The following is a 22,644-nucleotide window of genomic DNA, read 5'->3' as shown; positions in this document are numbered from 1 at the left end:
TTTTTAACCTGGGATTCTGAAATGCTGCATGGAGTCCTGGGCCCTCCAAATAGGAAGAGGCGGCTGAGACTGAGGAAAGGGAGAGGTTTTATGGACTTGAGGAGCTTCTGGAATAAGCTCCAGGTTTGGTATGGTGGGCGGCTAGGAGTGTCCCCCACCCAGTTATCTGGGCTCAGCTGTCAAGTATTGCACATGTTTAAAGCCAGACCACTGAGGAAGAACTAAGGTGATAGGTGGTAGAAAGTTCTGGGCTTTGGAAACAGGCAGACCTGGATTCAAACCCGGACCCTGATACCTCCCAGCTCTTTAACCTTTACCTGTTCCTTTAACCTCTCTGAGTTTCCAGTTGACATTATTGTTATTATGTTCAGTATTGTTCACCATTTAAGACTTTGTAGGTATCGCCCCTACACTTGGTATTTTACACACATTAGCCTCATGACACCCCCAAAAGATAAGGAATAGTATCACCCCCATCTTCAGATGAGGGAACTAGAGTCCCTCCAGCTGAAGCGATGATACTGGAATTCTCTCTCTCCTGCTCTTACCAGTTTACCTAGCGTTCTTTGGTGAGATTAAATGGTGGGGAAGGCCTTGGGGGTAAAACCAGAGCTGTCCAGGGAGATCTCTCAGAAGTGGCTGAGGTGTTAATTAAAAGGGGAGATGCTTATTAAGGGAAGCAACTTTGGACACAAAACCACTTTGATTCTTTTTTTTTTTTTTTTTTAAATCTTAACATATACGCTTTCGAAGTAGGAAACCCCCCATGAGATATCCCTAGGATATAGTGACCAGCATTCGCTTGAATGCCTTCAGTATCACTGTCATCCTTGGCCTTCAGCTCTGTAAGAATGGTTCCTGAAGGTCATGCTCTTGACCGCACCTGTATCCCCATGCTTTGCTGACTGGACATTCTGTTTACAGCTCTCAGCAGCTGGCAGCAAACTCCTTAACTTCATCCTCCACCCTGACGGAGATCCTGGAAGCCATGAAACACCCCTCGTAAGTGGTTTGTTATGTGTATGAGTGCAAGGGTAGGAAGATTTCAGAGCTCTGAGACACAGTGATGCTCGGGCAGTGTGATCTGGTGGATTCAGCTGGCTGTATTGTTCACCAGCTGTGAGACCCTGGATAAATTACTTGACCTCTCTGAGCCTATGTTACCTTGTTTGTAAAATGGGATACTTGTGGTTAAGTTGTAGGCTTAGTGTAAGGATTAAGTGAAATAATTATGTAAATTACCTAGTACAATGCTTGACAGCTATAGGTAATTCTCTTAAGTGTCAGATTCCTCTTCCTTCATCTTCTCCTTTTCCCCCTATAACACCTCCTTTTGTCCTATCTTGCAGATTTCTGTGGGTTTAGGAATAGTGAGAGAAATTATTCTGTGAGGAGCCTTACTTCAGAAATTAAATGCTCTAGTGGGAGTCCCTTCCTTTTCACCTTCTCTTTTGCTTGTTGCCACCATGCACACATACCCTGCTCCCTGCCTGCTATGTTGAAATTCAGGACGGGAGTCCAGCTGCTCTCAGAACAGAAGGGCCTCTCACCGTGCTGCTTCATCAGCGCAGAGGTGGTACATTGGCTGGTGAACAACGTGGAGGGCGTCCAGACACAGGCGATGGCGATCGATATCATGCAGGTGAGATAGCACGGGCAGGGCCCACAGGACTGTCTGCTCAGGCCCCTGGGAAACCAGAGCTGGTCTCTGAAGCAGCTGTCCTTTCCAGTAATGGGATCTGTGGGTTGCGGTAAGGCTCTGCTTTTAGTAAATATAAGGCCTGTCTGCAGTCAATGAACGTGCAGGTCTTGATTTGAAAGACACTATACCTTGACTTAAAAATCCAGCAGAATTTATCATCTGAACTGAAGTGTTGTGGATGGAGTCTGCGCTCTTGAACATTGGAGGAATCTGTGAAAGATTCCCAGGGAATGCCTTCTCTCTGACCTCCAGCCCCCATTTTGCCCGGGCCACCTCCTGCTTATTCAGGATCCAGGTGTCTGCCTCAGGGACCTTCTGGTGCCCTGGTCTTACTGTGTCAGAGCACTTAGCACAACAGAAGGAAGATGCTGCCTATCTCATTTCATTGTTTCCCACCTTGACTGGGCTCCTTGAGGGCTGAGCTATCTCTTGTCTTCCCATTTCCAAATCACCATGCTGTTTGGCACACGGTAGGCATCCAGCAAACACTTGCTGAATTTAATGACACTGTTCAGAACTGGAATCACACAGGAGAGGAAAAGAGCAGGGAAGGTCAGGTTGGCTGATGGGGTTCATGCTGTCCTGTCCACACAGAGGCCCCCACTGGAAACAGTCCCAGCTAACTTGTCATCCCTAAAACATAAAATCAGTAGCTGATTTGAATAAGCATGCAATCCTCATTTCCCTCTTCGAGGGTCTCATTAGGCAGTTTTACATGACCTTTACCCATCCCTGAGAATCAGATTTTCCTTTTTACATGGTAGAATGCTTCTACAGCCCTTAAAATGAATGAGCATGAAGGATGCATTTAACAACATGGACAATGTCTGAAGCATGATGTTGAGTGAAAATCCAATATGCAAACTGATAATTGTATCATGCCGTTCATTTAAAATTTACAGTCTCACAAAAACACCTCATATTCTCTATCAGTCCTTGTGCATATAATAAAATTATTAAAAACATGCATGAGAATAACGTTACACTAGCCATTTATTTCTGGGGAGAGAGGAAGAGGAATGAGACATAGGAGGGTCCACAGAATATTTTGTTTTGTCTTCTAATTAAAAGATCTGAAGTCAGTATAGCAAAATGTTAAGTTTGTTGAAGCTGGGTAGGGGTATACCTGGATCTTCTTTATACTTTCCTGTATGTTTGAAGTAATTGATGATACTATAATAAGCCTTTGAATTGTGTAATATAATTTACATCAGGTGCAGCATTTATCCTAGAGCAATCATCATGGCTGATGGGGGGGTGAAGAGTAGGGTCTCCTCAATGTTCTAGTCACTTCCTTGACTCCAGGGAACTGAGGGCTGCACCTCAAGATGTCCTTCCACAGTAATTTCAGAGTTTCAATGTCTCTCCTTCTAGAAAATGCTGGAAGAGCAGCTCATCACACATGCATCTGGTGAAGTCTGGCGGACCTTCATCTATGGCTTCTATTTCTACAAGATAGTCGTGGACAAAGAACCTGACCGAGGTCAGAGATAAGGCGAATGCTCTTGCCCACGGGGGCAAGTGTTTTTCCTGGTGGCTTGCTTTGTCAAATGATGGTGGTTCTTGAGTTCCTTGTGTGACTTTGTATTCTAAGTAGACAGATCTGTCAACTTCCCAAGCATTTGTACTTAATTTAAGCATAACCAGAGTGACGAGTATTTCTTTAAATTTAATTTTATTTTTTTATGTGACAGAGAGAGAGATCACAAGTAGGCAGAGAGGCAGGCAGAGAGAGAGGGGAAAGCAGGTTCCCGGCTGAGCAGAGAGCCCGATGTGGGGCTCGATCTCAGGACCCCGAGATCATGACCTGAGCCGAAGGCAGTGGCTTAACCCACTGAGCCACCCAGGTGCCCCAGTGACGAGTATTTCTTAAAGCTATGGTATGTTCTTGGTCAGAACAGTGTGGATGGAAGATAAACCTACAAGAGCCCAAGGGATCTTGGTGTGAGGAAATTCCCATTAGCCATTTTTTGGTTACTAATTTGAGTTATAGTGCTCCCTCTCCCGCCCCTATCCAGTGCAGGTGGTTCTGAGTACAGACAGGGTCTGATCTGTAACTTACAGCACTTTTTACTTGCTAGACTCCCATTTCTTACCCTAGAAAGATTATCAAATCCTAGCAAGTTTTCTAAGATACATTTTAACTTTTTTCTTTTAATGAGAAAACATAATTCCAAGAGGGACCCATTCCAGCAAGGTCAGAGGTAGCTCATGTCGTGCTCAAGGCACCCAGGATTCAGAGCCATGGCTCTAGTCCACCCAGAACCCACAGGGACCTTGGCTGGAGGTGACTGCCATCCTGCAGACAACCGGCTTCTCAGCCTCTGGGTTTTGGGAATCAGATGAAGCGGCGAGCACCCTCACTGTGCTCTTTTATCCAAGAACATGTCGGAAGTGAATCTGTGCAGGTTTTTTCCTGGTACCCAATTGCATGTCCACGGCCACCCCTCCCCTTAAATTCTCACTTGGACTAATACCAATTTTACCTTCAAGTGGGGGGAAAAAAAACAAAGCTGGTTACTGTTACCTGCTCTGAAATTAGTGGTATGAAACTGAGGGAAGGAAGATCTTTTTTAATTGAAGAAAAGTTCACGCAACATAAAACGAACCATTCTGATGGGAACACTTCTCTGGCATTTAGTACATTCCTGGTGTTGTGCAAACCCACCACCTCTGTCTAGGGTCCAGATCGTTTTCTGGACCTGAAATGAACCCTTGTGTCCAGGGACAGTCACTGCCAAACTCCTCCTCCCCCCCCTCCCCCGGGGGGGATCTGCCTCCTGTCTCTAGGGAGTGGCCTCTTTTGGATATTTCATTCAAGTGGCACCCTATAACATGTGGCCTATTGTGTATGGTTTCCCTCACTTAGCATCGTGTTTTCAAGGTTCAGCCCTGCATCGGTATGAAAATGAGCATTTATACTGAGGGCACTTTCTCTCCCCTTTGCTTTTCCCAGTGGCCATGCAGCAACCCACCACCTGGCACACAACGGCAGTGGAGGACTTTGCCAGCTTCCAGCGCAAGTGGTTTGAGGTGGCCTTTGTGGCCGAAGAGCTCTTGCACTCTGAGATTCCTGCTTTTCTCTTGCCCTGGCTGCCTAGCCGGCCAGCCTCCTATGCAAGCAGGCACAGCTCCTTCAGCCGCAGCTTCGGAGGGCGGAGCCAGGCAGCTGCACTTTTAGGTAGGTGCTCAGCTCAGATGGGGCCTGGGGATGATGCCGGGAGCTGAGGGAGAAGGGCAGTCAGCCAAGGGGACAATGCCACATGGACCAGGATTAGAGCCACTGTGCCTGTCATACTGGTAGTCTGTCCACAAGGTGCACTCTTGTACTAGCTCCCACTGACCTGAGGGGGTCAAGATCGTTATTATCCCAACAAAGAAACAGTGTCCAAGAACTCTCAAATCGGGGCACAGTGCTAAACCTGCATAAACAGGAGAGAATAGACAGCGGGGCCACTTTTCCTGAGAAGCAGCGAGACTACAGGGATTGTGAGCTGCTGCTCACTCCTGGTTTAGGACCTGCCAGAAGCCTTCCCAGGACCTTAGTGTCTTAGGATGTCTGAAGAGGAAGGAATCTCAGAGGTTATCCATTCCAGACACTGAGGCTGAGCATGATGAATCTTTCTTCCAGCTTTCTTCCCCAGATGTTTTCACCACATCAAGGGATGTAAACTAGGAGTCTTCCCTCCTTTCCTTGGTTCCTGCAGCTCCAGGATAGGGGTGCACATCCACATATTGAATGGTGGTGACCTCTGTTAGGAGATGGGACCTCTGCTCTCAAGGACTGGACTGATGGGTTGGGCTGTAAACGTCTTTAGGCAATGCATGCTCTAGGCAAGCAGTCACAGGATTTACCTCAATGGCAGGTTGGAGAGATCCTAAAAACCCTCTGGAAAGAAGGGAGGAAATGTAACAGAGATCAAACTCCAGGGAAATTCAACCTTCTGCTTAGTTTGCTTGGAAATGCCCAGCTCATTAGAATTCTTACCTAGCTGGTAGAATGGAAATGCTAAGAGTCATGACAGTTTCCAGATCGTCAGATTCACTTGGTTCCAGATGTAGCTTTGAACCTTGCCTTATACCTTCACACCAGCATGCCCAGCACTGTGTGTGAGAATTGGGGGGGGGGGGGCATGGAGAAGACAAAACTATGAAGAGAGTGGCTCCCTTTCCCCCAGTAGTCACGACTTACCCGCTTCCTTGTATTGCATTTTTAACTCTATCCCTCTTTGAAGTCTTTTGGAAAAAAAAAAGGCCATCTACTCCCTACCTACTAGTTACCAGTAGCACACCACCCCCTCTCCCCTGCCCCCCACACCACCACCCAGTGAGACAAAATATCTCCTGACATTCTCCAATGTCCCCACTTACTCCTGGGTCAGAGTTACTGCTTTGGGAACTGTCCCCCTTGCATCATCATTCTGGTTCTGGAGGCTATCTTGACAATTTCTGCATGCACATCCTCATTAACAAAGTCTCCTCCTTCAGCAGGCTGGTGGAACCCTCTCCTGTCCGCCATAGTCCTAAGCTTAAAGTGAGATTCAGATTATTTCATTTTAGCTTTGGTTCTTAGTTACTTCAGAAAAATTGCACTTAAAGAGAAGCAGCGTATGGAAAAATAAGTCATCTGCCCAAAACAAAGGGAGAGAGAGTAAGGGGGAAGAGAGGATTTAGGTCTTCATCAGGTGGTTTATTAAGCAGGTGTCCTTCACTTGGGGTTTGCATGTGGGCATTAGGGTGTTGGCATTGATTCTGAAACCAGAAGGAATTTCACATGTTTGCCTGTTTTCTTGAAGCTGTTCTTTCATTAGTTTTCCAGTGGCTCGCAGGATTATAGTAGAATTTCACTCATCCGCTTCTTTTCCTGTTAACCCCCACTCCCCACAGGAAATGTGTTTCTTACCACTGCCAATTCTATCCAGCAACACCCCTCAGACCTCTGTGTTAGGATAGGAGCTACTTCTTCCCAGCCTTTTTTTTTTTTTTCCAGGTTAGAATGTAGACATTTACTTAAGTGAGAGAGATGAGTTCTCTTTGAATTGGACTGTCCTCAGTGTTGGTTTTTTCCCCTCAGGAAAAAAAATTAACCTGGTTTATAGGGGGAAGAAGAGGTGTGTATCATTTATGACGTGCTCCCCTTTCTGTTTTTTTTTTGGCATGTTCCTTTTTAAACCTTTCAGATTCTCAGTTGGAAATCTGCTTTTCAGATTTCTGCTTTTAGCAGAAAGATGTTCTGATATTCCTGATGGGTGCCACAGTCCTGTCTGCCCTGGCCCATGGTGACTCCCACTTCTCCCCTCATGTTGTCATTTGTCGCCTACTGTGAAACTACAAGGGCATCTGAGACCCGGGGAGAAGCAGCATTGTATCCCTTAAGCCCACTCACACACCCTTGACTTCTCAGTTTTTTTTCTTTTCTTTTTTTTTTTTTTTAAAGATTTTATTTATTTATTTGACAGACAGAGATCACAAGTAGGCAGAGAGGCAGGCAGAGAGGGAGAGAGGCGGAAGCAGGCTCACCGCTGAGCAGAGAGCCCAGTGTGGGGCTTGATCCCAGGACCCTGAGATCACGACCCGAGCTGAAGGCAGAGGCTTTAACCCCCTGAGCCACCCAGGCGCCCCTCAGTTTTTTCTTGATAACCCCACTGGGTCTCAGGGTCAGAAGAGGCTGCCACACACCTCGGTCCAAACCCTGACGTGTGAATGTTTTCCATCCCACTCCCTAATAAGTGGGGAGCCAGCTACTCCTTGAAAACTACCCCCAACACGGCACTCACTCCTGCGACTGACTACTCTTTCCATTTTGGGGCAGCTCTGGGTGTGACTACTGATCTCTGGTGCCCTACCTGAGACTGCAGTCTCTTCTCTAGTCGCACTGATCCCCTCCCAGGACATTGTCAGCCCCCTTGCTGTGACCCGGGTAAAGGACCCTCAGCCTGTTCCTACTCTGGGTTTGCCCCTATTTACTGCAACTCAGTGTAGCTCACTGTCCCAAGGTGAGTAAGTTTGTTCTTATGCAACTAAGGAGTGATTCAGAGAACTCGCTGGAAGCTGCAGCACAGCTGGGGCCTAAACCTTTGTCAGCATTGTTAGCCTGCTGGCCATGTCCATACTGTCAAATCTCACCCCTGAAGTAGTGAAAGCTAGTGGTATCTTGAGCCTGTAACCACTTGGCTGAACAGGACACTTCCTTGGGCTTCCTCAGACTAGCCCGTTCTGAACTGAATATGCCAGATGGGAGAGAGGAGATGTGTGAGGTTCTCCGCTGGTGTTTACTGAGTGCCCTTTCTTTTGTGACCCTGGCTTTTCCCCCGGGGAGGACTACCCCATCCAAGACCAGAGAGCAAAGCTTTATTCCTTTGATTGGGGCTATTAAGTAAAAGGCTACTGTGGTTGGGCCATGAATCAGGAACACAAGGCAGAGACAGAAACTAGTTCTGATGAGACTTCTGGCATTGGAGCCACCATGTTCTTTACTCTCAAGCGTCCCAGGTGGCTGAGCAGTGTCCATGGGAGTCATGGAAAGGCCTCATATTGAGCATTGGTGAGCTTGTAGCTTAAATGGGGGAGGAAGGAATAACAGGATAGTTTAAAGTGGGGTGGCTAAAGGAGAATGAAAGAGGGGGGGTAGTCTGCAACCTCCTGGCAGCCATGTTTTCCTTGATCCTCAACCCTCCTCCAGGAAGCAGCTGGGTGGATACCACCTCAGTTTGCAAATGAGGAACTAAACCATTAGAGCTGAAGCCCTGTCCTCAGGGGCACCTGGCTGAATGGCAGAGCATAGACCTTCCAACTCCAGAGGAAGAACATTTTCCATTTTGCACATTCTGGCTATGTGAGCATGATAAGCTATATACCCAGCAGCTGAATATCAGTCCACCCCGGGGCCATTCAGCATCCTGGCTGTAGCTCCACTGCTACTCAGCAGGAGCTGATTAAAATTGCTGATTCAAGAGCTCTTTTATCCTTGTCGGTGGTAAAAGCCACTCAGGGATTCTACCTGCAAAACCCAGAACTAAGCTGATGGCTTCAGATAAAGGGATATCTTTGGAATCATGGGGCTGAAGAGAATGAGGAGCTGATAATAGTTTGTAGAAACCCTATGTCTGGCACTGCCCAGTCAGGCAGAGCAGAGCCCTGATCTTTCCATTACTTCTGAGCCTCCTTCAGGCCTTCAGTCTGGTCAAGAACTTGATTGAGCCATCCTTAAAACATCCCTATCTTGGGTTGAACAGGATTTCTGAGAAAGAATTCCAGATAGGATGAGCTAGTTTGATACCAGCCTAGAATCTGAGCAACACGCAGTTGATGGAACAGGGTGTTGAAATTCATCATGAGGTTTCCTTTCTTGAGAAAAGATTCTAGAACTATTGTCTTCCTGGGCCGAAACCAGAAAAACGAGACTTCCTCCTCCTCACTGTGGTCTGGGCTGTCTGTCCCATGGTGTCCCTTTGTGGGTCACTGGAGGGGGAAGATCTGGGGTTCAGCCTGGCTGAGGTTCTGACTCTGATCTTGGTCAAGGGATTTCTCCTTCATGGGCTGCTGTTTCCTCATCTGCAAATGAAGGAGTTGGAGCCAATGGGGGGAGGCAAACTATGGCTTAACTGGCCAAATCTGGACTACCATCTGTTTGTTTGTTTGTTGTATAATAAACTTTATTTTTAGAGCACTTTTAGGTTCACAGCAAAGTTGAGTGGCAAGTGCACAGAGTTTTGATATACTCCCTGCCCGAGCACACACGCAGCCTCCCCCACTATCTATGCCCTGCACCAGAGTGGGGCATTTGTTGTCATTGGTGAACCTACGTTAACAAGGATCACCCCAGGCCTCTGGTTTACATGCGAGTTCACTCTTGATGTTGTATATTTTGAGTTCTGATGTACGTGTAAGGATGTGTATCCACCATGATAGTATCATACAGAATAGTTTCACTGCCCTAAAAATCTTTCTGGTTTTGTAAATAAAGTTTTACTGGAACACCGCCTGGCCTATTCATTTACGTGTCTCTGGCTGCTAGTGCACTGCAATGGCAGGGTTGAGTGGCTGAAACAGAGACCACAGAGCCTATAAAACCCAACATATTACCAGGCCCTATGTAGGAAAAGTTGACTGACCCCTGAACTAGATGATTTTCAGGAAGCTTCTAGAATCTGTGATTTTCTAGTAGGTGATTCTGCAGATGTGTATCTGGATGCCTAGCTGTTTGTTCTTCCACTTCATCGCACTCTTTCTTCTCTCTCTCTCTCTCTCTCGGGGCCCCTCCAATGTGCTGATGTAGCTGCCACTGTCCCAGAGCAGAGGACTGTGACCCTGGACGTGGACGTGAACAACCGCACAGACCGGCTGGAGTGGTGCAGCTGTTACTATCATGGCAACTTCTCCCTGAATGCGGCCTTCGAGATCAAGCTCCACTGGATGGCTGTGACTGCCGCGGTCCTCTTCGAGATGGTGAGCCTCCTTGTGTTGTGGTCAGGGCCTTGGCTCACGTTACCGAGGGGTACAGTGGATGCTTGGTAGAGATTTGTGTCACTTTTTTTTTTTTCCTTTTGGTTCAGACTCCGATTACCTTTCACCTGGACTGTTTGGAATATCCTTGTAAAAAATTTAAACACAATAAAAAATCGAGACAGTCAACAAGGAACTAGGTCAGGGTTTCTCAGCCTTGGCACTCTTGACACCTAGAGACGGATAATTCTCTGTTGAGTGGGGCTGTTCTGTGCATCGTAGGATGTTAGGCAATATCTAGGACCTCTACCCTAAATGCCAGGAACATGCCTGCCTTGTGACAACCAAAAATATCTCCAGATAATGCTGCATTTCCCCAGGGAGGAGGAGTATTGCCCTCAATTGAGAATCCCTGGTCTCGAGTGAAAAGTAAATCCTTCCCCCACCCTTACCCCATTCCCAGGGACTTCCATCTAAAAGCATCCACCCAGAGGTGGGTGAGGGTAGGGCTAAATGGGTGTTATGTAGTAAGGAAGTCACTTATGTTGAGCACTGGGTGTTATATGTAAGTGATGAATCACTAAATTCTACTCCGGAAACCAATATTACACTATACGTTAACTAACTAGAATTTTAAATGAAAATTTGAAGAAAAAAATACAGGCAACCCCCTGTTGCACCTGGCTGGCTCACTCAGTAGATTTATCTCAGGGTTGTGGGTTTGAGCCCCACATTGGGTATAGAGATTACTTAAAACAACAACAACAACAACAAAAAACTTAAAAAACATTTTTTTAATGAATAAATAAAAACAGCCACCCCACCACTTTGTTGAGTGTACTTCCAGAGATAGTATATGCACATACAAAGCCTTGTTACCTTTTTTTTTTTTTTAACAGCTATGGTAGCTTGGAATACTGTAGTTCACACTTGAACAATAGGGGTATTAGGGATGCTGACTCTGTGCAGTCAAAAATTCAAGTAAAGCTTTTGACTTCCCAAAAACTTAACTACTAATAGGGTACTGTTAACCTGCAGCCTTAAAGGTAACATAAACTGTTGATTAACACGTTTTGTATGCTATATGTATTATATACTGTATTCTTACAATAAAGTAAGCTAGGAAGAAGAAAATGTTATTAAGGAGATCATAAGGAAGAGACAATGCATTTACAGTCCTCTGTTTATATAAAAAAAAAAACATATGTAAGTGGACCTATGCAAACCTGTGTTGTTCAAGTGCCAACTGTATTTGCAATGTGTTTTTTGTCCTACTACTATTACTATTACTATTTTTGTCCTGTTACTATATCCTCAGTATCGGTATAAGTAAGTCTGCCTCGTTGTGTTTCAAACAATGTGCTTCATTGGTTTTTTTTTTTTTTTTTTTTTTTTTTAAGATTTTTTTTTTTTTTTTGACAGACAGAGATCACAAGTAGGCAGAGAGGCAGGCAGAGAGAGAGGAGGAAGCAGGCTCCCGGCTGAGCAGAGAGCCCGAGAGCCCGATGCGGGGCTCGATCCCAGGACCCTGGGATCATGACCTGAGCCGAAGGCAGAGGCTTTAACCCACTGAGCCACCCAGGCGCCCCTGCTTCATTGTTTTTAAGCGCTACAGAATATTCTGTTACTTGTTTGTATCATTGTTTACTTAACCAGCCCCCTGACAGTGACCATCACTGCCTTTAACTCTAGCTCTCAACAGGGGTCGGGTTGGGGGAGAGAGTGTGATTTTGTCCCCGTAGGAGCATTTGGTAACATTTGGAAACATTTTTACTTGGCACTAATGGTAGAAGAGTGCCACTGGTGTCTAGTGGGATAGATACCAGGGATACTGCGCATCACTCTATAACACCTCACACAGGACAGCCCCAACGACAAAGAATTAACCAGCCAAAGTTGAGTGCCAAAGCTGAGAAGCTGTCTTCTAATTGGTCTTCTGTCTTTCGTCCTCCTAGTTGGCCTGGCCGGTCTGTCTAATCGGGTCACTCACTGCTCGCACTGAGAGGCCAGCCTGGCCACTGCCATCCCTGGTCCCAATGTCTCTAGAACAAGTACTCCTTAACCAGGCCGTCAGAATCTTCCAGGTGCCCTCCTGAACCATCTTTGCAGCCTGCCACCCTTTAATACACTCTCCTCTTCAACCCAGAAGAATGCTTTTCTGTGGCTTTAACGGAGTCCCGCTGTCCTCCTACACTGGCGCAAGCATCTCATTGCTTTGCTGAGAGCAACCAGAAGGTTTAGGAAGACTTTACAGAAAGCTAAGAGATGACCAAAGAGAGTGAGCATGCATCAGCTGGCCACGTATTGTTTTTCTCTGCAGGGCTCAGAAGCCTTTGTCCCACAGGGCATGATACCCAGGGGAAGAGATTTGTCTTTTTCTCTGCCTGTCCATCCCCAGTCTGCCTCCGTATGGCATTAGTGCCTCTGTGGACCCCTTCCCTGGAACACGGGAACATTCTCAAGGTCCAAATCAAAAGAGATGCCCAGCGGAATGCTGGGGTGGCTCAGTTGGTTATGCATGTGACTCTTGATGTCAGCTCAGGTCTCAATCTCACGGTCGTGAGTTTAAGCCCCACATTGTGGTCCACACTGGGCAGGGACCCTACTTAAAAAAAAAAAAAGACACCCAGCCACCTGTCTGGCTCAGCTTTCAGAGGACACTGGCTCTTCTCCAGCCAGTTGACACTGGGATAAACCACTCCCTTCAGGCAGAACTAACCCTCTGACCTGGTAAGCTAAGCCTTCTCCTTGGAAGCCCTACCAGATAATCCTATCTCAAACAACATGACCATAACATTCGTAGATGCACGCGTATAGTCACAGTTCCACGGGAAGAAGAGTATTTATCTCCCCCAGGGAATATAGCAACTGTCTTTTCAAAATACACTTTTCACACCAATTCATGTAAAACCCACTGAAAGCTGCTAATCCCTTTATCATTACAGATTTGACCCTTGAACAACAGGGGTTTGATTTTTAAATCAAATTTTTAAAGTATATACAAATACAGTACTATAAATGTATTTTTTTCTTATGATTTTCTTAATAATGTTTTCTCAAACTTACATTATTCTAAGCATACAGTATATAATACCCATAATATACAAATATATGCTAATCAGCTGCCTGTCTTATTGGTAAGGTCAACAGTAGGCTATTAGTTAAGTTTCTGGGGAGTCAAAAGTTATACTTAGATTTTTTTACTGCATTGAGTGTTAATGCCCCTAACCCCTGTGTTGTTCAAGGGTCAACGGTATTTTTTAAGTTTTTAGAAATCTGTAGCGTAGATTAATTGTTATTTTAAGGGAGTGTCCAAATTTGTTATAAATCACATTTTATTATGTAATTTTATAATATGTAATATTTATAATATTGTAATGTATTTTGTAATATTAAAATATGACATATTTAAAAATATGACATAAAATAAAAAGAGCCTTAGAAATTATTTTGGTCAGGGGCACGTGACTGGCTTAGTAGAGCACGCGACTCTTGATCTTGAGGTTGTGGGTATGGGCCCTGTGTTAGGTGTAGAGATTACTTAAAAATAAAATCTTTTCTTTTCTTTTTTTTTTTTTTTTCAAGATTTATTTATTTATTTGACAGAGAGAGATCACAAGTAGGCAGAGAGGCAGGCAGAGAAGGGGGCGGGGGAAGCAGGCTCCCCGCTGAGCAGAGAGCCCGATGTGGGGCTCATTCCCAGGACCCTGAGATCATGACCTGAGCCCAAAACAGAGGCTTAACGCACTGAGCCACCCAGGCACCCCTAAAAATAAAATCCATTAAAAAAAAGAAAGAAGAAAGATTATTTTGGTGAAACAGAAATCTTGGTTTTTGTTGTTGATGTATTGTTGTTATGACTCTTTCTGGGGAAAAAAGCTAAGAGTGGTCCCCTTCAATTTTTAACGTAACCATATCTGTTTAAATTAAATTATGGCTCAAAATAAATAAATAAATAAATACACATGCACGCATTTATATATTTTAAGATTTTATTTTTATTAGAAACTGGGAGCACAAGCAGGGAAGGGGCAGAAGGAGAATCAGACACTCTGCTGAGCAGGGAACCTGATGCAGGGCTTGATCCCAAGACCATGGGATCATGACCTAAGCCAAAGGCAGACACTTAAGTGACTGAGCCACCCAGGCGTTCCTTGAAATAACATTTGACACATACCTCATCTGTATGCCAAAGCCACATACATCAGTTTTTTTTTTTTTTAATATATGTAGTTCTATGGTTCAGAAAATATTTTTTTTTAAAGATTTTATCTATTTATTTGACAGACAGAGATCACAAGTAGACCGAGAGGCAGGCAGAGACAGAAGGGAGGAAGCAGGCTCCCCGCTGAGCAAAGCCCGATGTGGGGCTCGATCCCATGACTCTGGCATCATAACCTGAGCTGAAGGCAGAGGCTTTGAGCTACTGAGCCACCCAGGCGCCCCTAGAAAGTATCTTAAGATGTAGAAATTTGCCATTGTTCTCTAAGGAAATGGTACTGAGGTGGAGGTTTGTCTCGCTGCCCCAGTTAACTTTGGTTTGGAGTCTTTGGACAGACGGCTTTTGGGAGTTTGCTGGAGAGAAACTTTCATTCCGCCAGGTCAGGGCTTATCGCTTTTGGCCAGAGGCCACCACAGTCATCTTGTGCCCTGCGTCATGTCCCTTCCAGCCAGCCTGAGTGGATTGTTTTCCTATTTGATACTTTGGGCTTAGTAAATTTTTGATAAAGGACAAATTTAGAAGGACTTAACTTATATCCTGTGACCTTCCTCCAACATCCTATAGAATGAGAAGGCCATTTAGGAGGCAAGAAATAGCTCTCTCCAGTCGCTTCCTCCCAGAAGAAACACTGAAGTTGCCGAAGCTCGAACTGGGAGGAGGAGCCTCTTAACTCACAGTTCTTCAAGTATCTGTCAGAGGAGCTTAAACTGTGCTGTTTCCTGACCAGGACCAGTTTGGAGCCAGTGAACATGAATAAATGAACATGCCAATCAATACATATGCCGCCACGGTGGCGGCCTCGCTCCCTGGGAAGTATTTTCTCTTGTCTGAATTCACTTGGAGATGACTCTGTTTCTGTGCTTTCCACCAGGTCCAGGGTTGGCATCGCAAAGCCACTTCCTGCGGCTTTTTGTTGGTCCCTGTTCTGGAGGGTCCCTTTGCGCTGCCCAGTTACCTGTATGGCGATCCGCTTCGAGCACAGCTCTTCATTCCACTCAACACCAGCTGCCTGCTCAAGGAGGGCAGTGAGCACTTGTTTGATAGTAAGAGACACTCCCCTTGGATGTTCTGTCTCCATGAGTAAGACCCCCCCTCCCCCAAGGCCACCCCTCTAGGCTAGTGCACAGAGGGAGCCTTTGGACAAGGGGACCGAAAAGATCTGGGTCTCATACTGGTTCTTTACTTAATGTCCGGGTAACCTTGCACAAGTCACTTAATGTCTTAAATTCCTTATTCCTCAAATGAGAGCACGTCAAGTTTAACACTGCCTTGCCAACTCAGGAAGACCCTTGTGAGGCCGGGAGCAGATGGTGGGTAGGAGAGAGTGTGAGACACTGTAAATCACGAGCAGCTCTGGTATTCTCCCCACACTCCTTTCCGTGCTCCAGCCTAACTGGCTTAAGGCTGTGGGAATTTGAACCTTATGGGAGGCTTGAATCTGCTATTTCATGCAAACGGGCTAAAAAAAGGGTCAGGGGGAGGCATTGAATGCAAAACAGGATCCAGCATCCTACTGTGCAAAGCTGTAGTGTGTCAGCTTTGAGTCCAGCGTCTCAGGGAAGACAGAGCAGAAGGGGGCTCGGAGGAGGACAGCAGGACTCTGAGGACAGCCTTTCCCCTGGGACAGGGTTGTCAGTCCAGGGGAAACTGGGAGTGGGCGGAGGCAGGGAGTGGGTGGGGCTGCTCTGCTGCTCTGCCCTTGCCCCACAGATCTCTGAGGGTAAGTGTAGGACAGATCGGAGGATGAGTCTTACTTCACGTGGCACATTATTTATCCCCAATTAATTGCTCATTTTGATGAACATATAAATAGCCCCTACAGAGCTCTCGGTGAGCTGACAAATGACCTTTTTGAAAACGAAAAGTTAGAATTGCTGCTAATACGTCGGTAGCCCTTTCGTTTCTCAGATGTAGAAATTATAAATGTGAAATGAAGAATTTTTTGGTGTGAGGGAGATGATTTCTTCCCGTTCCTATGTAAGTCTGTGTAATGGTGGAAGGAGAGAAGCAGCCCAGGGGGTGAGAGGTCTCGCTAGGTCAGGGAGGCCTCACTAAATGTTGCCACACTTTTCCTGTGACAGGCTGCCCCAGGGTTGCAAACAGCTTGTGTTCCAAAGGCCCATCTGTATATTCTTTGTTTACGTCTCAGAAGACGTTTTTATACAGACACTGTTTTCAGTGATGGTTAGGGTTTGAGGCAGGTCCCACAGAACCACTGGAGGCCATAGGTCCCATGATCTGTAGAGTTGACACAGTGCTGTACACACACACACACACACACACCCCTTCTCGTGTAATCTCCCAGTGGCTGACAGAGGACCACTGCAGTCTTGAAATGCCACATGATTCTATTCGTATCTGATGATTTCAAGCCAGACAACCGCCTCATGCTGCTGTTTTTAATATGCTCAGGAGACACGGTCCCCCACACCAGCCAGCCCTTCTGGGGTTTTCCACCTTCACTGTCACAGCACAGGATTGCTGGCAAGGCTGGCATTGGAGGACATTTTTGTATGAGCTGCTGATTTTCCCTGCCTGTTGTAACCGAGGCTTCAAGACCAGCATCCTCTGTTGGTTGCCATGGTTACAGCTGAAGAAAGGAGTCCTAGTTTAAAGCAATAAGGGCGTGAATCTAAAAATCAATTTTCTTGCATCCATGCTGCTTCTCTTCCTGTAATCTCCCCTTCCAGTAACAGTGGGTTCCAAAGCTTAAAAATCTGACAAGGAATCTGCTCTTTGTTTTTACCTGTTAAAGCTGAAGTCTTTTTTCTTGTTTGCTCTTTAGTTGCCTGCAGCCCTCAAATGTATTTTAGATAGAAAATTCCAAATGTAAAGAGAGTAGAGAGAGTGCCCCTATTCTTCAGGATATCTTGTGCAGTTGCTCCTCCAGCCCTCGGCATCTCAGTCCCAAGAGCAGCGCTGGCCCGTTGCCTGTTGCCGAGCGACGGCCTGCCTTAGCCCTCTACCTCCTCCTCAGCTCTTGGTCCTCACACCAGTGCTGCAGAAGGAGCGAGGCTGGAGCCATGATATGGGCGATGGAGGAAGGCACTTGTCTGCTCTCCTGCCCTCCCCAACCCATCACTTTTCCAAAAATGATTTTTTATATTTATTTACTTCAGTTTCCCCACCCCTAAAATAGAGCTTGTACTATTGTCTTTCCTTGTAGGGAAATTGAAGATGGGTAATAAAATTTTTTTCTTTTCTCCTTAGAAGCAGATAACATGCATTTAAAGCTTGTCTTTTGTTGGTATTTTTAATGTCATGTTCCTTTCCACTTTGCGCATAGGAAGTCATTAGAATGAGTGTTACCTCGAGTTCTGGTAGCTCACACTGGTTGCTGAGGACTCTTATTTAGTGCCTTTCTAGACCCTGATAGAGCTTCAGGGAAGTGGTGGTGTGAATGCACCTTTGCTCCTTGGGACGGAGGCTCGTCTCCCAAAAGCAGGTAGTGTGGAAAAGCAGCACTGAAGCTCAGAGGGGAGGAATGGCCAAGAGAAGTGAAGGATACAGAAGGCCAAATCCAGGGAAACTTAAAAACCTTGGGATCACACCCTGGCATTTTTTTTTCTTCTTTCAGGCTTTGAACCGGAAACATACTGGGATCGAATGCACCTTTTCCAGGAAGCCATTGCACACAGGTTTGTCCCTTAGCAGGAGGGCATCGTGGAAGGGCGTTAGTGACTGTTGTGAGTAGTCGACCCAAACCCAGTTTGCTTCATTTCTGGGGAAGCGGATCTAGTTCACCGAAGACCGACTCGCTGCCAATACCCTACAGGACCCTTTGCCTTGGTTTCAAAGATAAGCGTTACCCTTCCAGTTCCCGTAGCTATTGTTTCTCAGACCATATTATCGTCTTCCAGTTGAGTGGAAAGCATAGAGCTTCCTCCTTAGCCTCCAGCAAGACTTTGAGCCAAGCTGTCAAGCAGATGACATGAGATGAAAAACTATAAAACGCTTCAAGAGCCCCTTGACACATGCTGAGAAGATAATGGGGGTTAAAAAGCAATGGATAAGTCCATGGGTATGTACTGGCACTAAGATATGTGCCAGGGAGGGGCTTCCCTGGGCTTAGCTGCCCTGAGGCCAGTCCAGCTTTGTCTCTAGAATGCGCCACTCAGTGTTCATTTGCTGCTTCATGTTAATCATAGCAGAAGCAAGTCCTCCATTCCCACTTCCATAATCCTCTCTCTCAGCGCTCTCTGCAATGTCCTGCCATCTCCTTATTTAGCTGTTACCACCCCACCTCACACCCCACTCCCGCCGCTGGCCCACCACAGACTGGCTTCTTCCTTCCAGCAGGAGAGGGTGCTGACTGGGGGCAGAAGGTGGGAAGCGCAGTGGGTCGGTGGCAAAGGGTGTCAATCCAGAAAGCAGAGAGGCCTGGCTATCCTCCGCCTCCACCAGCATGCAGCTAAGGAACCATGAGCAAGTTCTGGAACTGCTTCACCTTCATTTTCTCACCACTCGCTGGGTTGTTGGGAGGGTTCTCCAGAGTTCCCTGCACCTAGGAAGCCCTGGGTAGACAGTGGGTATCATTAGGAAGACTCCATCCGACTGATGAATTTATAAGCAGGTCTGATGCTTCCCTTGGATGATATCATTGGGTGGTGATTGGATTTTGCTGGCTAGATGTCACTTGGGATATGGCCTTTTGATTTTTTCATGTATTCTGTCCCATCCCCACGAATCACTGCATGGACTCTGCTGGTGTCCCTGCACCTAAACATCAAGGTCCCTTCCCCACCTGGACCCACCGACCTCATCTATATCTTACTCCCATGTTCTCCTCTAAACCCCCACCTCCTTCTCCATCTATCAGCCATGTTCTACCACAGATTCCAGGTCCCTGCTCTCTCAATCCCTCCTTCCCTTTTTTCCCAACACCCTCTGTCCATCTGTTACTCTAATGTAGGGGCCCCTGGAGGACAAGGGTATGCATTTTTCTCATTTTTGTTTCCCTTTACAGCACCTAGCAAAGTGCCTTGCCCAGAGTAGCTTTAGCACAGTGGGGAACTCTAGATTGGAATGTGGCTCTGAAATGAAACATTAGCCAACCCACAAGGTTCATCTCTGAAAGAGTTAGAAACTGGTCCAGTAAATAAAAATCCTTAAAAAAGGAAGAAGAGGAAGAAACTGGTCCACCTTCCCTGGACCTTCCCCAGCTTCCCTGCTGTGGCTCCCCAGCTCCTTCATATTTTTCTGGGTGGGATGGGTGCCCCCCACCCCACCCCCAGCTTTGCTGTAGTCCTTGCTCGAATGTTTCCCAAGTGGACAATGAGGGAGCCAAGTGCTATGTGGTTAAATTGCCGTTTTAAAATTAAAGGTCTTCCCTGGTGACCTAAGGAAGAAATGAGGGAAAATTCTGGTCAGGCTGATCCGTGCTGAGTAAATAAACAGCCTTGGTTGAAAAGTAGAGGGGAAGAAAGTCAAAATCCAGAGCCATTCTTACACATGATAGAATCAGCCTATAGATGATGGGGCTTGCTGTGCATGTTAGCTGATTCATTTAACTTGCATATTTGACTTCATGTGTTCTTGATAAATAGTTATTAAAAGCCAGTGTAAAGCTGGATGCAATGGAAGGAAACAGGTGCTTTACCTCCTTTAGTTCTGCCCACATCACTGCGTTCGTTACATAAACCTCTCAGACTCAGGGCGAGAGCTACATCTGTTAACACGTCCTTTTCAGCAGTTAACAGGTAGTGCTGTAATAAATGTGTTTGATGGAAATAGAAAAACCCGGAATAGAATAAACCATAGATGGGAAGCAGAATCGAGTAAGTCACAGATGAAAAGTGACTCCATTTCCAGAATGGAGCAGCGAAGCAGAGAGCCCCAGATTTGGTTCCTCATTTTTAAGAAGAGGATTTCAGTTAAGAGGTTTCATTCTATTTCAATTCAGAGCCTTCTTTGAGAACCCACTATGTGCTTAGCAGGGAGAACTAAGGGAAAGAGGTGTGGCTAAGATGAATTAAGATAAGCACCTTCCCCTTGTCGTCCTGTGGGTGGGCACCCAGCACGGTGAAGGACCCAGTGTGGATTCTAGGGAGAGAGAGAGAAGAGGGTTGGGATGGGACAGTGCAACAGCACCCAGAGGAGGGTCTGACTGGACAGGTGGAGGGGCAGAGACAGGGCTGGATGCGGAGTGCAGCTGGTGTGAGGGCTCTTCCCCACCTGGAGATGACAGGAGGCCTGTGGGAGGAGGTCTGGTGAGGGCGAAAACCAGCAGCCTGAGTGTTCAATCTTGGAAGAGATTTTCCCAGGTCCATGTAGCTCAGGCTGTCAGGAAGTCCTATTAGCCACATCTGCTTTCCCTGTCCCTTTAGCTAAGGATGCCCTAATCTGTGTGTCTTCCTGTGCTTCCCTTAGGTTTGGGTTTGTGCAAGATAAATATTCCGCTTCTGCTTTTAACTTCCCCGCCGAGAACAAGCCTCAATACATCCACGTTACAGGTGAGACACTCTGGGTGAAATGTGGGGTGGGTGGGTTCCTTTGTCGGGAGCCTGTGCATGAGACCCCCTCCCCTTGATTGAGCCTGTGTCTGCAAAGCCCCTGCAGCTGCCCAGGGGTGGGGGAGCCCTCCTGGTGGTGGTGACATGGGGCCTCCCCTTGCTCCTCAGGAACAGTGTTCCTGCAGCTGCCCTACTCCAGGCGCAAGTTCTCAGGACAACAGCGGCGGCGGCGGAACTCCACCAGCTCCACCAACCAGAACATGTTCTGTGAGGAACGGGTTGGCTACAACTGGGCCTATAATACCATGCTGACCAAGACATGGCGCTCTAGTGCCACAGGGGACGAGAAGTTTGCTGATAGGCTGCTCAGGGATTTCACGGACTTCTGCATCAACCGTGACAACCGGCTGGTTACGTTCTGGACGAGCTGCCTGGAGAAGATGCATGCCAGTGCCCCATGAGGCCAGGCTGCACCGCGGGCTGAAGCACTGGGAGGATTCTGTTCTTGCTGTCCAAGTCCAGTAGGGGCAGTGGGGCTCTGGGCGGCAGGTGGCAGTGCCTCCGTCGGTGAGTGGGGGCCGTTGCTGTTGCTCTCCCCTCCTGCCCTGCCAACAAAATGTTCTTCCCCTTGAGGAGAAAGACTCGGGAAGAAACGAGTACTGAGAACAGGTGGGAGGCCCAGATGGTCTGTGGGAGGACCTCAGTACTGGGGAGGGGGGCGAGTAGCCCCCATGAATGTCTTTGGAGAGTGGGTGGCTCCTGGGAGCGTCCTTTCCTTCCCCTAGCCATGGGCTTTTCGGAGCGGTCTGCTGATTCCCGCCCAAAAGTATGCACAGGATGTAAGATAGTTTTGTGAAATAGTGTACCATAGGCTCACACCAACTGTATATACCTGTACATATCAGAAGCAGGAATAAAGTGCCACATGCAGCATCTCTGGCCCCCCGCCTTGTTCCTGGCAGCGGCGATCCCATCCTCGGCTGGGCAGTCGGGCCCTGTTGGCAGGGACACGGTGGCAAATGAGGCAGCCACAGAAGGTGAGGAGGACTTTGAATCCACTGTCTTGGAAGAGTCTGGCTGGGGATTTCCTGAAAGATGTCTTTTCATAAGCCCTTGGGCAAGAACAGAATAGTTTCTTTCAGACCTAGTAAGCAGAGCAGATAGTACCACGCACAACTGCAGGCTTGTGCTGTCAGAATGAATCTTGCTAAGTGGGTGAGCCCAGGTGTGGCACGCAGATGTCATGGCATTCTGCAAAAAAAAAAAGGGGGGGGTCTCTGTTGACGCCAAGGTTTAGAACCTACTTCTTAAAGGGATAAGATTCAGCATGGGGCCTCAGCCTCAGCACCCTTCCCTAACCTGCTAGTGGCAGGGGTGAGGGGTTGTGGGAAGAGGGGGCATGACTAGGTACTGCCACTGCCTCCCCCTCCATCTCTCCACACAAGCCCTGTTGATTTCTGTCCTCAGTAGCTTGCAAAGCCACCCACTTCTTCCCAGGCTTCTGCTGCTGCGCCCAGCCCTGCGCAGCCCTCCTCCATCTTCCTCCTCTTCTTGCATGGCTAGGAGAGCCCCTAACCCATATCTGCTTTCCCTCCAGGCCATCCTCCACCTGGCAGTCAGAGTCTTATTTAAGAACCACCCCGATCGTGCCTGCCACTTACTTAGACGTCTTTGGGAACTTGAACTTCAAACATCCTAGACATAGCCATGTACTATCTGTCCTGGGCTGTTCCTTCAACCACCTGGAACATCACAGACTCTTTAGCGGCTCAGGTCCTTTGCACATGCTATCCCAGTTGCTTAGAACACTCCTCTCCAGGCCG

General features: G+C 47.1%; 1 protein-coding gene across 3 annotated transcripts in view; it reads left to right on the top strand.

Moving 5' to 3' along the window:
* LOC111160011 (DEP domain containing 5) overlaps positions 1-21,754 on the top strand; it is a 137,305-nt gene extending 115,551 nt beyond the window's left edge. For all 3 annotated transcript variants that reach the window (XM_022522780.1, XM_022522781.1, XM_022522782.1), the window contains 9 exons: positions 925-1,002; positions 1,510-1,642; positions 3,077-3,185; positions 4,659-4,883; positions 9,981-10,150; positions 15,241-15,412; positions 17,947-18,007; positions 20,739-20,821; positions 20,990-21,754. In XM_022522780.1, the coding sequence (XP_022378488.1) occupies positions 925-1,002; positions 1,510-1,642; positions 3,077-3,185; positions 4,659-4,883; positions 9,981-10,150; positions 15,241-15,412; positions 17,947-18,007; positions 20,739-20,821; positions 20,990-21,282 (1,324 nt within the window). In that variant the 3' untranslated portion in view covers positions 21,283-21,754. The remainder of the gene's footprint in view (positions 1-924; positions 1,003-1,509; positions 1,643-3,076; positions 3,186-4,658; positions 4,884-9,980; positions 10,151-15,240; positions 15,413-17,946; positions 18,008-20,738; positions 20,822-20,989) is intronic.
* Positions 21,755-22,644: the final 890 nt, after the last annotated feature.

The sequence above is a fragment of the Enhydra lutris genome, unplaced genomic scaffold (assembly GCF_002288905.1).
Source record: "Enhydra lutris kenyoni isolate GAN:26980312 unplaced genomic scaffold, ASM228890v2 scaffoldscaffold73, whole genome shotgun sequence".
Lineage (NCBI taxonomy): Eukaryota > Metazoa > Chordata > Mammalia > Carnivora > Mustelidae > Enhydra > Enhydra lutris.
The sequence above is the reverse complement of the archived record's forward strand: the minus strand, read 5'-3'. Positions and strand labels throughout refer to the sequence as shown.